General features: G+C 44.7%; 1 protein-coding gene across 1 annotated transcript; it reads right to left on the reverse strand.

Annotated features, from left to right (window-relative positions):
* Positions 1–201: 201 nt before the first annotated feature.
* On the reverse strand, positions 202–11352 carry BECN1 (beclin 1). Its single transcript, XM_060081510.1, has 13 exons — positions 11256–11352; positions 10817–10945; positions 8163–8230; positions 7222–7280; positions 6700–6768; positions 6459–6549; positions 6216–6352; positions 5861–6055; positions 4561–4707; positions 3139–3288; positions 2567–2627; positions 1975–2117; positions 202–1228 (listed from the first exon to the last, which is right to left on the reverse strand). Exons 2-13 carry the CDS (start codon positions 10941–10943, stop codon positions 1060–1062), a joined length of 1416 nt encoding a protein of 471 aa, XP_059937493.1. The 5' UTR covers positions 10944–10945; positions 11256–11352; the 3' UTR covers positions 202–1059.
* Between the last annotated feature and the right edge of the window lie 5582 nt (positions 11353–16934).

The raw sequence follows: 16934 nt of genomic DNA on the forward strand, positions 1-16934 counted from the left end.
CTCTGTTCTGTTACTGAGAGCTACACAAATAGGGCTTTCTCTACAGCTGTCTACTTTTCATTAGAGTCTTTTTAAAAAACTAACACCCATCTCTAAACATGTTTCAACAGACTTTCCACATACCTGCATTTGAACTCGATTCTCCCAGAATACAAAGTACTCTATTCTAGTTAAAGAAAAACCCAACAGTGCACCTCTGGGCAGTTATCAGACTGCAGTAAATCTTTTATTACAAATAATTAAATCTCTCCATAAGGTCCCAAACAGTATCAAACACAATGTCATATCTCTAACACAGAGCAGAGCAGGCATTCAGTACTAGAACCAAGTGAGAAGTGTTAAATTTCAAGCTTCTGATCACATCACATGGTGACCAAAGCTTACATGTCATTTTCTCACGTTATCCAACTGTGCATCTCACACATCTTGTAGTCTCAGTGGAGACAAAAGTTTCTATTTCATATTCTAAGTGCAGGAAGTTGAGAGAGAGAAAATCCAGTGAAAACACATCAATCTCAATTCAACTCAGTTTCAAAAAAAAAAAGCAAACTTAAATGAGTCATTTTGCGGGGACAAAGGGAAAGGAAGGCATGGGGTTAAGAGTCAAAACTGTGGGCTTCCCTGGTGGCGCAGTGGTTGAGAGTCCGCCTGCCGATGCAGGGGAAACGGGTTCGTGCCCCGGTCTGGGAGGATCCCACGTGCCGCGGAGCGGCTGGGCCCGTGAGCCATGGCCGCTGGGCCTGTGCGTCTGGAGCCTGTGCTCCGCAACGGGAGAGGCCACAACGGTGAGAGGCCCGCGTACCGCAAAAAAAAAAAAAAAAAAAAAGTCAAAACTGTGACAAAGGCCAGTTGCTATACATGGCATGTTGTAGCTCGGGAGAGTATCTGTTATATTTTAAAATAAAGTGGCTTTTGTGGGTTTCTTTTCTTTTTTGGTATTGTAAACATGTGCTGTTTAATAGTACCCGAATTTAATTTAACACTTTTTTATTTGTTTTGCAAACAAAACAAAATTTAAAGCCTTTAAGGCAAACAAACCCCTAAGGAAAAAAAAGAAAGTCATTTGTTATAAAACTGTGAGGATACCCAAGCAAGACCCCACTTAAGATTCGTCAGCATGAACTTGAGCGCTTTCGTCCACTGTTCCTCAGAGTTAAACTGGGTTTTGATGGAGTAGGAGCCGCCGCTGCCTCCTGTGTCCTCAATCTTGCCTTTCTCCACGTCCATCCTGCAGATGGACACAGCAGAACTCATTAGTAACCGAGATCCGAGTTAAGTCAGTTCAGGCAAAATGGGCAGGGACTTGATCATGGGACCATGCGCGTCCTTTTATCTACTCAAGAACTCTTGGCAAGGAATGGTGGTGTGTTTTGGATTTGCTTGAAAGCCCAATATCAGGAAGGCTGTCACAAGAACCTCCTTGTCATTGCGGAGGTACAGGGACAAGACACACACCCACACAGATGAGAAGCCTGGAGCAGAGGGTAAGGGACGGTTACAGTACTCCTCACTGTTTTCCTAGGCACTCCTCACTTATGGGGAGAGAAGGGAGGCAGAAGAAGAGAAATGCTTGGTTCTGGGGTGATGGAAGCAGCTCGGCCTTACTCTCTTAACTGAGGTGCCCGTCCATCTCTGGGCTCCTACAACATTTGATCAAAGGAAGCATTCCTGTATATTTCCAAGGGTGTAAGGGAAAAACCTCCCTGAAATGGGAGAGCAGGCTTGAGCTCGGCAGCAAGAAAATCCCCCACACCATCTAAGTCAACCTCCTTTTCCTCCAGGGACCAGGCGGTTACATTCCATCCTGTTTGCAGTGTTGCATCAGTCTCTGCCCATCAGTGTCAATGGGATCTTTACTCCGTTTTCTGCTTTCCCACTACTACTACTGCTAGTCTTGCCTCCATTCTTACTGTCCCTTCCATTCTGCTCACTCTGGTCCTACTCTAGGTTCATTCAGCACCGGGGGATACTGACCTGTAAGGAAGACAAAAACGTGTCTCGCCTTTCTCAACCTCTTCTTTGAACTGCTGCACACAGTCCAGGAAAGCCACCATTGCATGGTCAAACTTGTTGTCCCAGAAAAACCGCAGCCCCCCAGAACAGTACAATGGCAGCTCCTGCCCGAGAAAAGAGAGCTGGCTATAGCTGTGGCCCTAACACAGGTTACCGGAGATTGGTCCCAATCCTATCAATCTCTCAAGTCATGTTATGTCTGTATTCCACTGGCAACAGTAACCTTGGGCAAATAACAATGCACCTAAAACTGTTTCACCATCAGTGGAAATGTATTAAACATCTACCGCACAGTGATGCCTTCCCCATCCTGGTGCACATATTCTCCTCTGATCTGCCCATATCTCTTCTCAACAAACTGTAAAATTTAATTTTCTCTACAGGCCCCAAAGAGCTAATCCTGAACTAGACAGGACATTGAACCAGACATTGGCTCAACATGAGATATCTCAGTCTCAGAAAGAAGCTAAATAATGCCATTATCAAAACTAAACCATTTCGTTAGGAGGTACAAGGATTCTGTATTCCAGTGAAAATGGACCTTCCTGGGTACCTTAGATTTGTCTGTCAGAGACTCCAGATACGAATGGTTTCCATAGGGAACAAGTCGATACCTAAAATGGAGATGCAGACAGAGATGGAAATAGGACACCTCCTAAAGTGATTACTGGGATGTTATAACCCAGTGATTTTCAGTCTTCAGCTACCCAAGGACCTCTATTATTATTTCCACTCCTCTCTCACCTCCCCACGGGCTCCATGTTTAAAAGGTTTTGTTTCCCGAACAAACTACATTTATGAGATAATTATCTGGGGGCCTTTTATGGATGCATGCATGTCCCGGTTTAGATTTAGAAACAAAAACTGAAAAACAGCTTTAGGAACACTAAGGTTATGGAGACAGGAAGTTGGGGACCACTGCTGTGGTCGTGCAGTTCAAGGATTGCTCAATCACTGGAAAGGGCCTGTGGTGAGGGGAAAACCAGAAGCAGACAGTCTCCATGGACAGAATACTCCCAGTTTGTTGGGAGCAAGGGCTCTTTCCACAGTGGACAAGAGTACCAGGTGGGAGATACAGATTATATCACAGACACACCACACTCAAGAAAGGACTACATTTCTTACCTCTGAAATTTCAGACCCATCTTATTGGCCAGGGCATGGAGCAGCAACACTGTCTGGCCCCAAGCCGCGTTAATCTCATTCCATTCCACGGGAACACTGGGCAGGCGACCCAGTCTGAAGTTATTGATTGTGCCAAACTGTCCACTGTGCCTACAGGAGAAGGGCAGGGGAAAACACAGATAGAATTTAAAACTTAGCAAATTCTGAAATTTCCTGCTCTCACCTAGAACCTGGCATAAATCTCTCTCCTTATCTCCAGATTCATATATCCAAGCCCTACTTGGTACTTTAAATACATGTCTAAAACGTGAGTCATCATCTTTCTCCCTGCTGCTCAGATGCCAAAGTAGAAACCTGGGCGTCATCCTTGAACGCTCTCTCTCTCAGCTCCCTTCCCCCCAACACCACCAAGCTCTGTTGATTCTACCTCCTAAACCTCTTAAATCTGTCCGCTTCTCTTCAGACTCAATGCGACGACTCTACCCTCTCCTGTTCAGATTCCTACTGGCAAGTTTCCTTACCAACAATCTTGCCCTCTTACCCCAAGTCATTTCTCACATGACAGGTAAAGCCATCATTCACAAATGCAACTGTACTTATGTCACTTTCCTGACTAAAATGCTTCAGTGGCTCCCACTGCCTTTTGGACAAAGTCCATATCCTTAATGAGGCCTACAAGATCCTTTAGGAATTGGTAACGCTCCAGTTTCATATCCTGTCATTCTCTGCTTCACCCTCAATCTCGTCACAATAAGCTCCGTTCAGTTCAGTGGGAGATTAGCACTCCCACCTTCCTCTGTTTCTTTGCACGTGATGTTCTCTCTGCCAGGAACAACCCCCCTTCCTCTGCAGACTTATACTCCATATCTCAGCTTAAACATCAACTTCCTCTGGGGGAATCGTTCCATGCAGCCTCCTCAAATTGGGTGAAGTGCCCTTATGTGTTCTCACAGCACCCAGGGCTCACCATGACCACACTGTATTACAAGTGCCTGTTACCGAGCCATCTCGCTCAAGCAAAACGTATATTGCTTGCTGTTGCCTTCCTAGTGCTTAGCACAGTGCCACCACACAGTAGATGCTCAAAAGATACCATTTGAAATGGATAAAGTGTCAAATAAATGAATAAACAAATGACCCCGGGGGGGGCAAGAAATCAGCACCAGGCAGATGACCAGATTTTCACGTAGCTGGAGAGCTCCAATCTTTCCCTTTCCTTGGAAGAATGGAAGTCACCAAGCTCTAGAATTCCAATCCCCTGATTGTGCCTATCCCATCACAAGGAGTGAGAGAAACCTAGATGGGGTGAAAATGACACAGACCCCCATTCCATGGGAGGTGGGCACCCTGGTGTAGTGGCCAGCAGCTAACGTCCAGGTTGTGGTGCTTCCCAGACGCTCCTCACCCTCCAACCCTCATTACCAAATGTGGAAGGTTGCGTTAAAGACGTTGGTTTTCTTCAGCTTGTCCAGCTGCATCTGGGCATAACGCATCTGGTTTTCTACACTCTTCAGCTCATCATCCAGTTCTAGCTGTTGTCGTTTAAATTCACTATATTCCCTCTGATACCTGTGAACAGCCAAGGTGACCATTAAAGGCTGTTTGGGGGCTAAAATTTCTCTCCCACCACCCCCCTTAATGATTTCTTCTAGTGATTATGGTCACTTCTAGTTACAGCATCTTTTACACTTGGCAAAGATCCCACTCAAAGGAACATACTTGCCCTAGATGTTTTGCCTGGGAGGGACAGAAATGTCTCAAATTCCAGCTGCCCATACATATGGAAAACGGGGAGGAAAACAGGACTCTCCCAAACCAGGACCAGACGCCTCTTGGATTTCTGATCTTTTCCAGAAACAAGGTGAGTTAGTCAATGGTGGTTTCTTCCCTGAATTGGCCATAATTGAGCGTCTATCACTTCACCTCTATATCCTTATTGACTTTTTTTTATGTGTGTGCGGTACGTGGGCTTCTGTTGTGGCCTCTCCCGTTGCAGAGCACAGGCTCCGGACGTGCAGGCTCAGCGGCCATGTGGGATCTTCCCGGACCAGGGCTCCGGGAAGCAGGCTCATGGGCCCAGCCGCTCGGCGGCATGTGGGATCTTCCCGGACCAGGGCACGAACCCGTGTCCCCTGCATTGGCAGGCGGACTCTCAACCACTGCACCACCAGGGAAGCCCCCTTATTGACTTTTAAATGGTTAGTATACATCATTTCTAATGGAACTTGTTACACTATCCCATGAAAAAATTTACTTTGTTCAATGTCTTTCACTTCCCCACCCTTAGTTACTGTGGACACTGTCTCCTCCACTAGACAGAGGGTTCTCTCAGGTCAAGAGCACCAATGAAATTTTTGAGCTGGAAAAGAACGAACATAGGCCAACAGGCTCATCTTTCCAGAGGAGGATGCCGGGTTCAGTGGCTGACTTACCCAAATGAGCCCAGGTCCCTACAGGACAGAGCTGTGACTAGAGGCCTGGTTCTCGGCTCTCTATTTAACCAACGCTTTTGCCACTTAATCACGCTGACCCTTCATACGTAATCCTCCCCACCAACCTCTAGAAACAGGGCCTGGAAACAATATGCAGGATCCAGAGCAGACATGCTGCTGAATGACAGCTCACTGCTGTTTACAAACTAATCAGACACATTCAGCTAGGAGCCATTTCCGCTCCTGGAGCCTTGAGGGCAGGAAGATAGAAGAACAGGGTGATCACTCACTGAGCTTCCTCCTGATCCAACCTCTCAGCCTCAGCCTGGACCTTCTCGAGATTTTCTGCCACTACCTGACGGTTCTTTTCCACATCTTCCAGCTCTTGGATCAGCCTCTCCTCCTCTAATGCCAGCTCCTTTAGCTCCATCTGGAGCTGCTCGCTGTCATCTTCATTCATTTGCTCTAAGATTTCCAAGCAGCGTCTGCCAAGGACACAGGCAGGGAATGCTTACCAGAGGGAACCTGTTATTCCTTTTATCTGAGTGGAGCACAGCCCTTGGGTAAGGGCCACGCAGCCCCAGAGCAGTGAGAGCTCTAAGATTCAGAGCTCCATTCCCGGGCCCAGGCTCTGGAGGTACTCACTTGTAGTTCTGACACTCATTTTCAGTGACGTTGAGCTGAGTGTCCAGCTGGTCTAAAAGAGTGTCTGTGCATTCCTCACACAGTGGGTGATCCACATCTGTCTGGCCTGACATGATGTCGAAAAGGTCCCCAGTGACCTGGAAGTGTGGGAGAGTCAGGGTAGGGCCTGCCCTATGCTACCTGCCCAGATACCCCCTCTACCAGCCAGGCCCACTGCCTGACACCAGAATGAGGCAGACTTGCCTTCAGTCTTCGGCTGAGGTTCTCCATGGTGCCGCCGTCGGATGCCTCCCCGATCAGAGTGAAGCTGTTGGCACTTTCCGTAGACATCATCCTGCAGACAGCCCCCCGCCCACGGGCCACATGAGGGAGCAGAGAGGCCTCCTCCACCTACTGCAGTGCCAGTGGCAGAGACTCTCAAGCACCGGCTGAGGGGCCTCAAGGCACATACCCACTCCTAGCCCGACTGACCTCCCAAGGGTACCTCTCTCCCAAGGGAAGGCCATGCTGGTCTTCCACAGGGACACTCAGCACGAAGGTTGGCCTGGATGGACTAAGGGGGGGAGACGGGGCATCAAAAACTGATATGTGTGTGTCTATGGTAGAAAAGGAAGGAGAATCAGGAAAGACCATTTCTTAATATTACACCCCTTGCCAGCCACCTTCACATGCATCAATAACTAAGAACCTGAACATCTAACAACATTTGCTATCTTAAAACTTTTCAAGGGCCCATCTCTTTTATTAGTCAATCACGCTCTCAACTTTTCTCAATTCTTCATCATGAGAGATATTGTCCTTTCCCACTGTGTGAATGGCTACAGGAAAAACTCAATCAATACTGGAAAGTGATGGGCCAGGTATCAGGGAATATGTCTTTTCTGGAAGAGCCAAAAGGCTATGTGATGATTCATCTTCATCACCTGGCTCCAGGTCTCAATTCTGGGTTTAATTAAAATTCTACTGGCCTTTAGCAAGGAACAGGGGGCTGAGGAGTAGTAGGCACCTGGCTGGGGGGATGAATCTGCGAGAGACACCATCCTGGCGAGTTTCAATAAATGGCTCCTGGGGAGGAAATAAGAGAGCATTAGAATCCTGGCAGCTTAGAGGTGGAGTCTATTTCCCCAATGGCCTCAGAACTATTTGGCTTTACCCTTGATTGATAACCACAAGACTTGAGAAACCACAGAGACTTAAGAAATGGGTGTTATATAGCCAATCCTTGGATACTTGCACTATGAAAGGACCCTTGGTACAGACAAACCCCAAGTCCCATTTGATTTTTTGTGGGGAACAGCATTTCCTAACTATGTTATACTCTATTATATTTGCATTTACCAGTCAAGGTAGGGGAGAGAATGCCCTAAATCATGGCACAAGGAAAAAGCCAGAGCAGACTGCAATGAAGTTTACCATGGCATAGAACAAAATAGATACTTTATGTTTTCCATACTTTGATATAATTTATATGTGATCAAAATCTTATGACATTGATCTCTGACAATGAAAATTATCACTCATGTTATTACGTTTAAAAAAATTACACATTCTCTAACACTGACAACCCTCTCTAGCTAGTGTAATCACACAATTCAATGTCCAAGATACTTTTGGGACTAGAGAGGAGTGGATATTAATAATTAGCTAGGACAACACCAGGTAAACCAGGAATGCCCTGGGATGACCTGTGTATCCAGGTCATCCCATCTCCCACCAAAATGGCTTATAATTCCACTTCAAATAAAGAAGAGCCTCTGTTCACATTCTTGAATGGATGCCTCATTCAGCAACCCTGTGACCTCAGGTGCAACTTCTGTGTCTCCAATGATCCACAGTGGCCTGATCATGCAGAATGTCTCATGTTAACCAGAGATCCAAAACATCTGGGGGCTCTAAGAGCACCAAGTACCCTGCAGAAATCCACTTCGCATTCCAGTGTTTTCATACCTCTCCTGAGTTAGCCTCTTCCTCCTGGGTCTCTCCTGGTTTCACCTGGGCTGTGGCAAGTAATGGAGCTAAGAGCAAGGAAAATATCGAAGCTTTCAGGGTCTTCTCAGAGCAGAAGCATGTACGACAGTAAAAGAATCAGAAATATCCTCCACCTTTTTCTTAAAGTACAGTTTATACAAAGAAGAATCTGTTGTCTTTTTTCCCTTACACCCATTAAATCGGATTAAGGGATTGTTAAATTTTTTCCAGTATAATGGTATGATTATATCTTTAAAAGACACCTTACCTTTCAAAAATACTTACTAAAATATTTATGGTATTTATATGTTTGGGATTTGCTTCTAAATAATTTGGGGTGGGAGGGGAATGGATGGGGCTGTAGATGAAAACATGATTAATATGGATGGATAATTTTTTTTAATTAATTAATTAATTAATTAATTTTTGGCTGTGTTGGGTCTTCGTTGCTGTGCGTGGGCTTTCTCTAGTTGCGGCGAGTGGGGGCTATTCTTTGCTGTGGCACGCGGGCTTCTCATTGCAGTGGCTTCTCTTGCTGTGGAGCATGGGCTCTAGGCACGCGGGCTTCAGTAGCTGTTGCACGTGGGCTCAGCAGTTGTGGTTCGCAGGCTCTAGAGCGCAGGCTCAGTAGTTGTGGCACACGGGCTTAGTCGCTCCGTGGCATGTGGGACTTCCCAAACCCGGGCTACAACCCGTGTTCCCTACATTGGCGGTGGATTCTTAACCACTGCGCCACCAGGGAAGTCCCTGTATGGATAACTGTTGAAGCTCAGTGATGAGTAACATGGGGGTTCATCATAAACTTTGAAGTTTTCCATAACAAAAGTTAATATCCCCTTTCCCTCAGAATAAGTGGGAAGGAACATGAGAGAACTTTCTGTGAAGATGAAAGCTTTCTATATCACAATGGAGATCTAAGTTACATGAGTGTATACATTTGTCAAAGACATACAGCTAAGGGGAATTCCCTGGTGGTCCAGTGGTTAGCACTCCGTGCTCTCACTGCCAAGGGCCCAGATTCAATCCCTGGTTGGGGAACTAAGATCCCACATCCCACAGGCTGCGTGGCATAGCCAAAAAAAGAAGCTAAGATGTGTAATGTATAAATCTTGACAATTAGGGACTTCCCTGGTGGTCCAGTGGTTAAGACTCCACACTTCCACTGCAGTGGGCACGGGTTCCAGCCCTGGTTGGGGTACTAACATCCCACATGCTGCATGGCATGGCCAAAACCCAAAAAACTTGACAATTAAAAATTGTCAATTCATGACAATTTACCTTAAAAAAAAAAAAGGAAGTAAAGAGCAAAGTAATTGAGTGGAGATGGGAGGTGAATGGAGGTATAGAGAAAACAAGAATGGCAGGATGTAGCTAATTGTTGAAGCTGGATGATGGATACAACTACGCTATTCTCTTGACTGTATGTTTGAAATTTTTCTAATAAAGTTTAAAATATATTAAAGAGATAATCCCCCTCAGAAAAGAAAAATCAGGTATTAATAATAATAGTTAATATTTATTGAGTACTTTTCCCCAGCATATTCTTAAGTATTTATGGTCTTTGTCATATTTGATCCTTACAACTACCTTGAGATTGTTTTACATTTTACAGATAAAGAAAACCAAGAGACCAGGGTCAAGAGAGGTGAAGTAACTTGCAAAAAGTCATTCAGGGCTTCCCTGGTGGCGCAGTGGTTGAGAGCCTGCCTGCCGATGCAGGGGACGCGGGTTCGTGCCCTGGTCTGGGAGGATCCCACATGCTGCGGAGCGGCTGGGCCCATGAGCCATGGCCGCTGAGCCTGCGCATCTAAAAAAGTCATTCAGCTAGTAAATGACAGGATTTAAATCTAAGCAGGTTGACTCTAGACCCATGAGCTTATTTTAACTGTCTATTCAGTCTTTTCTTTTTTTCTAGCTTCATCTCACTTCTTGGGACTTTGAGACTCTGTTCCTCTACTTATCAGCTGTTGGCCACTGGGTGAGTCACTTAACCTCTCTAAGCCTCAATTCCTCATGGATAAAATGATAATTTTACTACTACTCCATAGGCGAGTATAACTGTACTACTCCACAGGGGTTAAAAGTAATGCATGTAACGCACTTGGTATATGGCAAGTCCTCAACAATTGCCATTTATTTATTTATTTATTTATTTTTTTCTTTTTGCGGTATGTGGGCCTCTCACTGTTGTGGCCTCTCCCGTTGCGGAGCACAGGCTCCGGATGCGCAGGCCCAGCGGCCATGGCTCACGGGCCCAGCCGCTCCGCGGCATATGGGATCCTCCCAGACCGGGGCACGAACCTGTATCCCCTGCATCGGCAGGCGGACTCTTAACCACTTGCGCCACCAGGGAGGCCCGCCATTTATTTTTAAATGTACATATTCCTTTACTCTGAAACAACAGAAGAAGAAAACTAAGGACCTTTCCTTGCTATAGAAAGCTCTCAGAAGCACACAGTGTCAAAATTCTTTTATGTTCTCGATAAGAAAACAAGAAGCCAGAGAGACGACGCGACTTCTGAGGCTCACAAGGCGTGTCTGTGGCAGGCTATGTGCAGTCTTTAAGACCTTCATCTCCAAAGCTGCCCACTTTCAACGATCTTGACCACCCTCTTTCTAAGGGTCTCGCTGACCTGTGAGCTCCTGGATGGTGACACGGTCCAGGATCTTGAAGCTCGTGTCCAGTTTCAGGGGCTGGCTGCAGCGCTGACACACGAAGCTCACCTGCATGGTGCTGCTGGATGTCTTAGACCCCTCCATCCCTGCGGCGGTGGAAAGGAGACGATGTTAGGGAGAATCGGCGGCCTTGAACCCCCGGCCCGGGGCTACCACCAGCCTTACTATTATGGTGAAAGGGTAAAATCTCCGCCCGCACCGTTCCCTGTAGGAGCGGTAGGATACCAGGCGGACCTGCTTCCGGGTCAGCCCCGGCAAAGGCAGTTTACAGCTCAAAGTCAGGGAGGGTCTGCAATAGGGGCCGTGAGGGTTCCCAGGTTCCCTTCTAAGGTAGCGGTTCAGCCCCCGACGCTCTTCATCTCGGGACCCGGAGCCCGCCACCCTGGTCCGGCCTACCGCGGGGGCACTGTGGCCTCGGGTCTGTCCGGGCGCGGAGCCTCCAGGACTGCCATCGCCCAGCCTTCAGCTACTTCCCGATCGGCCAGCGGAGGACTTCCGCCGTGACCGGACGTGACGTCACGACGGCTGCAGCTGCTCTGGGAGTCAGTCCTGATCTACTCGCTTCCGACTGGCTGCCCCCTCTAGAGGCTGAGCTGGGAATCGCGGCAGGCGTCGGCCGGCGGGCTGATGTTGCGAGGGGAAGTGGAAGGGCCGAGTTGGGGGGGGAGTCAGGACACTCTCCCGTTTTTTAATGCAGTGACTTTTCTTCAGATTTGTCACTTCTGAGCGGAGCCACTTTCATTATTCACTGCTGTGTCAGTTTTTAAAGTTTCTCGTTGGGAGAGCTGGGCGCCCGAGAGAGTGGTAGACACACTTGGAGGGGAAAGTGAGGAGGTAAACTTTATTGTTTCATTTTATATTTTAAAATTTCAATTATAATTAGGGAAAGCCGAACACTTCAGATATTGAAACGTATTATGAAATTATAAAACTCAACCATTTTTGTCTTGGTGCAGGAATATCAGTGGAACAGAATAGAGTTCAAAAATAGACCAGGGCTTCCCTGGTGGCGCAGTGGTTGAGGGTCCGCCTGCCATTGCTAGGGGACGCGGGTTCGTGCCCCGATCCGGGAGGATCCCACGTGCCGCGGAGCGGCTGGGCCCGTGAGCCATGGCTGCTGAGCCTGCGCGTCCGGAGCCTGTGCTCCGCAACGGGAGGGACCACAGCAGTGAGAGGCCCGCGTACCGCAAAAAGAAAAAAAAAAAAAAAAAAAAAAAAAATAGACCAAGTATACAGGGGGATTTAGTATGTGATAAAGCTAGTATTTCAAATCAGTGGGGAAATGAACTACTTAATAAGTGATGGGTGGGACCAAAAAGCCATGTAAATGGTGGTGAGCTGAATCTTCTCCTTCACTTTTTATACCAAGTTAGTCACAAATTTCAGTGTAAAAAATACAATGATTAAAGGTACTAGATGAAAGCATGAGTGAATATTTTTTATAATCTTGAAGTAGAGAAGGTCTAAGCATGACATGAAAATCAGAAGCTGAAAAGGAAAATACTGAATTTTACTCAAAAATTAAAACTTTCTGAACTATCAAAGACACTGTAAAAAAAAGTTACAAAAGAAAAATATGGAAAATAGTTGCAGCTCATAAGAAAGAAGGTAAATTTTCTTAATATACAGAAGTCTATTCAATCAATAAAAATACCGATAGGCCAGTAATGAAATGGGCAAAGAATATGAAAAAGCTCTCAGAAAAACAAATGGTTGATTGAAAAAATTAAAAGATACTTCATTTTACTTGTACTTAAGTCAGTGAAAATCCAACAAGTCAGGCAGCATTTCTCATTTATGAGATTGTAAAGGCTGAACCAGTTGATAACATCGAGTGTTGATGAGCAGTTGGGGAACTCCGTGCGTAAACTAGCATAATCTTTCTGGAGGTCAGTTTGGGAATGTCAGTCAAAAATTTAAGTGTTCATAGTCTTTGATTCATAAAATTTCTTTCTAGGAATTTTCCTCATAGATATGCAAGTGATCAAAGAAAGTTCACGGCTAAATTTCCTTCAGTAATAGGGATTGTTTAAATAAATTATGGTATTGTTCATTCAGCAGAATACTATGCAACCATTAGAAAGAATGAAGTAACTTGCTTTTTCCTTGGTTCATTTGACTACTTTGAGAATGGTCTGAAGGAGGGCAAGGGTAGAAAGAGGGAGACCAGTTGGGAGGTTTTGCATGAATTGAGGCAAGAGATGATTATCAATTGAAATAAGAAAAGTTATAGGCAGTAAACATGATACGATTCCATTTGTACAAAAAACAACGTTAACATATGTGGTATATAACATGACATGTTAAATGTTATGTTATATGAAATGATGTACAGCAGGCCCTGTCCTTCACTGAACAACGGGACAGAGACTTCTACTTCACACAAGTTTGTATTGTTAGATTTTTTTTAACAATAAGCCTATAATTCATTTACAGCAAAATTGAACTTTTTACAGAAAGAAAACATAACAATACAGGAAGTTAGGGCAATAGTGTCAGGAAATTACCCATAATCTCACCACACTATAATTTTTATGTTTTCCATTACGATGTTTTTTTCCCTATGTATTTTAACAAGGTTGTATTTATGTTTGTAATCTATATGCAGTTTTTGTATCCTGCTTTTAAACTTTAACATTACATAATAAATATTTTCCCATGTTGCTATACAGTTTTTGTAATTGTCATTCTCATGACTGCATTACACTGCATCAAGTGCGCTACCTTAATGTGTTTCTTAGTTGCTGGAAATTTCCATTGCTTCCAGTTTTGGTGATTACAATAATGCTGCAGTGAAGAGCTTACTGTTTCCTAATGATAGAACGTCACAACTGGGATTACTGAGTTTGGCTATTTCAGGTCTCTTGATTAACGTTAGCAATTGTTTTCCAAAGTGGTTGCACATAATTATATTCTACCTCCAGTAATGTATGAGAGAGCCTATTTCACGATGCCTTGGCCAGTATTAGGTATCATATAGTTGAGGAACGAGGGCAAAAAAAAATGGCACTTCCTTGTTATTTTAGTTGAGGTATCATTGGTTACTTGTAAATATTGACTCTTGTGAAGGTTTTCCTCTTTTGTGAAATTCGTTTGTGTCCTTTGCTCATTTGTCTATTAGGTTCTTAGTATTTTTCTCAGTATGTTTCATTAATTTGTATGAATGGCCTGTTTAACTAAGGTGCTTTTCAGATGTGCAGACGTTTTATGTTTTTATGAATTCAAATCTGCTTTTTTTCTTGATGACTTATATTGCTTAGAAAGTTGTTCCCACTTCCAGAAGTGACTTTCCTATTAATATTTTAAATGTGTACGATCCTCCTATAATTAGCATCACATGTAATATGTGGGACTAGATTGATTTTCTCCTGGTATTGCTAATTAGAGATGGTCTTTACAACCCTTATTCCTCTTGGATCTTTCAGCATGAGACCCCCTCTAGAGGAGATGGGTGGAATCATCCTCAAAGCATTTTCACCCAGGCCTCGTGTGGCGGATTCATAGTCCTACATTTCTTCCTGTGTGGCTGCCACTAAAACCATCTCAGAAAGGCGTAGAGACGTAAAGGGCTTCTGGAGAGGTAGGGCCTATAGAGATGACAACTGTGCGTTTGGCAGTCTGTCTTTGTCATTTACCAACCCTGACCTTGAGCAAGTTATTCAACCACTCTGTACCTTGTTTTCATATTGTAAAATGAGATTAATAGGGAATTGCCTGGTGGTCCAGTGGTTAGGACTCCGTGCTTCCACCTCAGGGGACATGGGTTCGATCCTTGGTTGGGGAACCAAGATCCCACATGCTGCGCGGCATGGCCAAAAAAGAAAAAACAAGAGAAAAGATTAAAATAAGAATAATAATGTACATCACATAGGGAAGTGTGATGATTAAATGAACTAATAATATGAAACACAAAGAGGGATGTCCGGCACGTAGTAAACTCTCTGTGTGCTCCGCTGCTCGGAGAATATATGACAGTCAGTATGTGTAGTGCCTGAGGGATTGTGAATAATCAACACATTGTCATCAATTCAACAAATATTTATTGAAGACCTGCTATGTGCCAGCCACTCATTTAGGTCTGGGAGGATACACTGGTGAACTGCTCTAATAGTTTATATTCTTGAGGAGAGAATTTGACAATAAACAGGTAAACAAATGAATAAGGTGATTTCAGATAATGGTAGGTGTTATGAGTTGAACTGCGTTCTCCCCGGAGATGTTGAAGTCCTAACCCCCAGTACCTGTGAGTGGGACCTTGTTTGGAAATAGAGTCTTTGCAGATGATCAAGTTAATGAGGTCATTAAGTCATTAATCCAGTATTACTGGTTGTCCTTATAAAAAGGGGCAATTTGGACACAAAGGTGGACATGAACAGAGGGAAGACATGTGAAGAGACACAGGGAGAAGATGGTTGTCTCCAAGCCAAGGAACACCTGAGACTCCCAGGAGCACCCATTTGAATGTTGTGGACATGAATTTAAAATAAGACCAGTCATCAGTGATCATGTTTGATTCATAAGCACCCAGGAATGAATAGTTTGTTAAATGTAGTGGTGCCCTCAGCAATTGTTCACTGAATAAATAAACAAATGAGTGCACATTATGTAAAACACTTGGATAAGGGAGGAGAAAGGGAAATAAAAAAGGAATGTGTATCTGTCTTCTTACAACCCTACTTGAAGAAGACAAAATACAATTATTTGAGAACAAAGCCATATTTCAACAAGCAGAAACACATTAAGTTTTCAAGCTGAAGTTATCAATTCTGAAAGAAATGCAGGGTAATGGCACACTTAACATAGGATGTAGTTAATTTGGGAAAGCATTCCTGAAGTTAAGTTCCAGATCAGAGTTGAAAAGTTACTAGGGACAAGTGGAACAGAAAGCAGGGGTAAAAGGGGGAAAACCGTTAGATGTTACTACACAAGATGGGTAGTATGGGCTATGTTGTATGTGGTCTTGAATAAGTGGAAAAGAACTTTGAGTCTGAAAATGAGGCTGATAATAATTATATAGTTTAAGGTAAGCATGAGGTAAGTTCATGCTAAACATGAACAGGTAGCTTTTCTGATAATGGCTACTGTTTATCTAGTGCCTGCCTTGTATCCAGGCACTGTGCTAGTTCTTTTACATATATGTGATTTCCAGTATTCATGACAACCCTACAAAATTGCATACTATTTGTTAATAATAATTAAAATTCCATTTTACAGATGAGGGAACTGAGACTCAGCATTTCAGTAATTTTCCCAAGATATCACAGTTAGTAAGGAGCTGAGGTGGGATTTGAAGGCAGGTTTCTCTGATTCCAGAGGCCATAGTCAGTCACACTTCATTTAACTGTGTATTCCCACCATCTCCCTTGCTCTCTTTTAAAAAAAAATTTATTTATTTATTTATTTATTTATTTTTGGCTGCGTTGGGTCTCCGTTGCTGCGCACAGGCTTCCTCCAGTTGAGGAGAGCAGGGGCCACTCCCCTTTGCGGTGCGCAGGCCTCTAATTGCGGTGGCTTCTCTTGTTGGGGAGCATGGGCTCTAGGCACGCGGGCTCTGTAGTTGTGGCTCGTGGGCTTTAGAGCGCAGCCTCAGTAGTTGTGGCGCACAGGCTTTGTTGCTCCATGGCATGTGGGATCTTCCTGGACCAGGGCTCGAACCCGTGTCCCCTGCATTGGCAGGTGGATTCCCAACCACTGCACCACAGGGAAGTCCCTCCCTTGCTCTTCACACAGAGGTGTGCTCAGGATAAAATGTAAATCAGATGACCTGCCTTTGCACTTAATCCAAATTGTTTCCTAACAACCCTCCCCAGCCCACTCCCACCCCCAACTAACTAATTAGTCTTTCAATTTCTTCAACTGAGACTTCCCTGGTGGTCCAGAAGTTAATACTCCACGCTTCCACTGCAGGAGTCACGGGTTTGATCCCTGGTGGCAGTGCAGCCAATAAATAAATAAATAAATAAATACGCTCTTTAAAAAAATTTCTTCAACTGGACAACCACTTTCCTTCCCCAGGGCATTTGCCTGTGCTGCACCCATACCTTTGAAGGCTCTTCCCCTCACTCTTCCCAAGCT

This window comes from Mesoplodon densirostris, chromosome 18 (genome assembly GCF_025265405.1).
Source record: "Mesoplodon densirostris isolate mMesDen1 chromosome 18, mMesDen1 primary haplotype, whole genome shotgun sequence".
NCBI classification, from domain to species: Eukaryota; Metazoa; Chordata; class Mammalia; order Artiodactyla; family Ziphiidae; genus Mesoplodon; species Mesoplodon densirostris.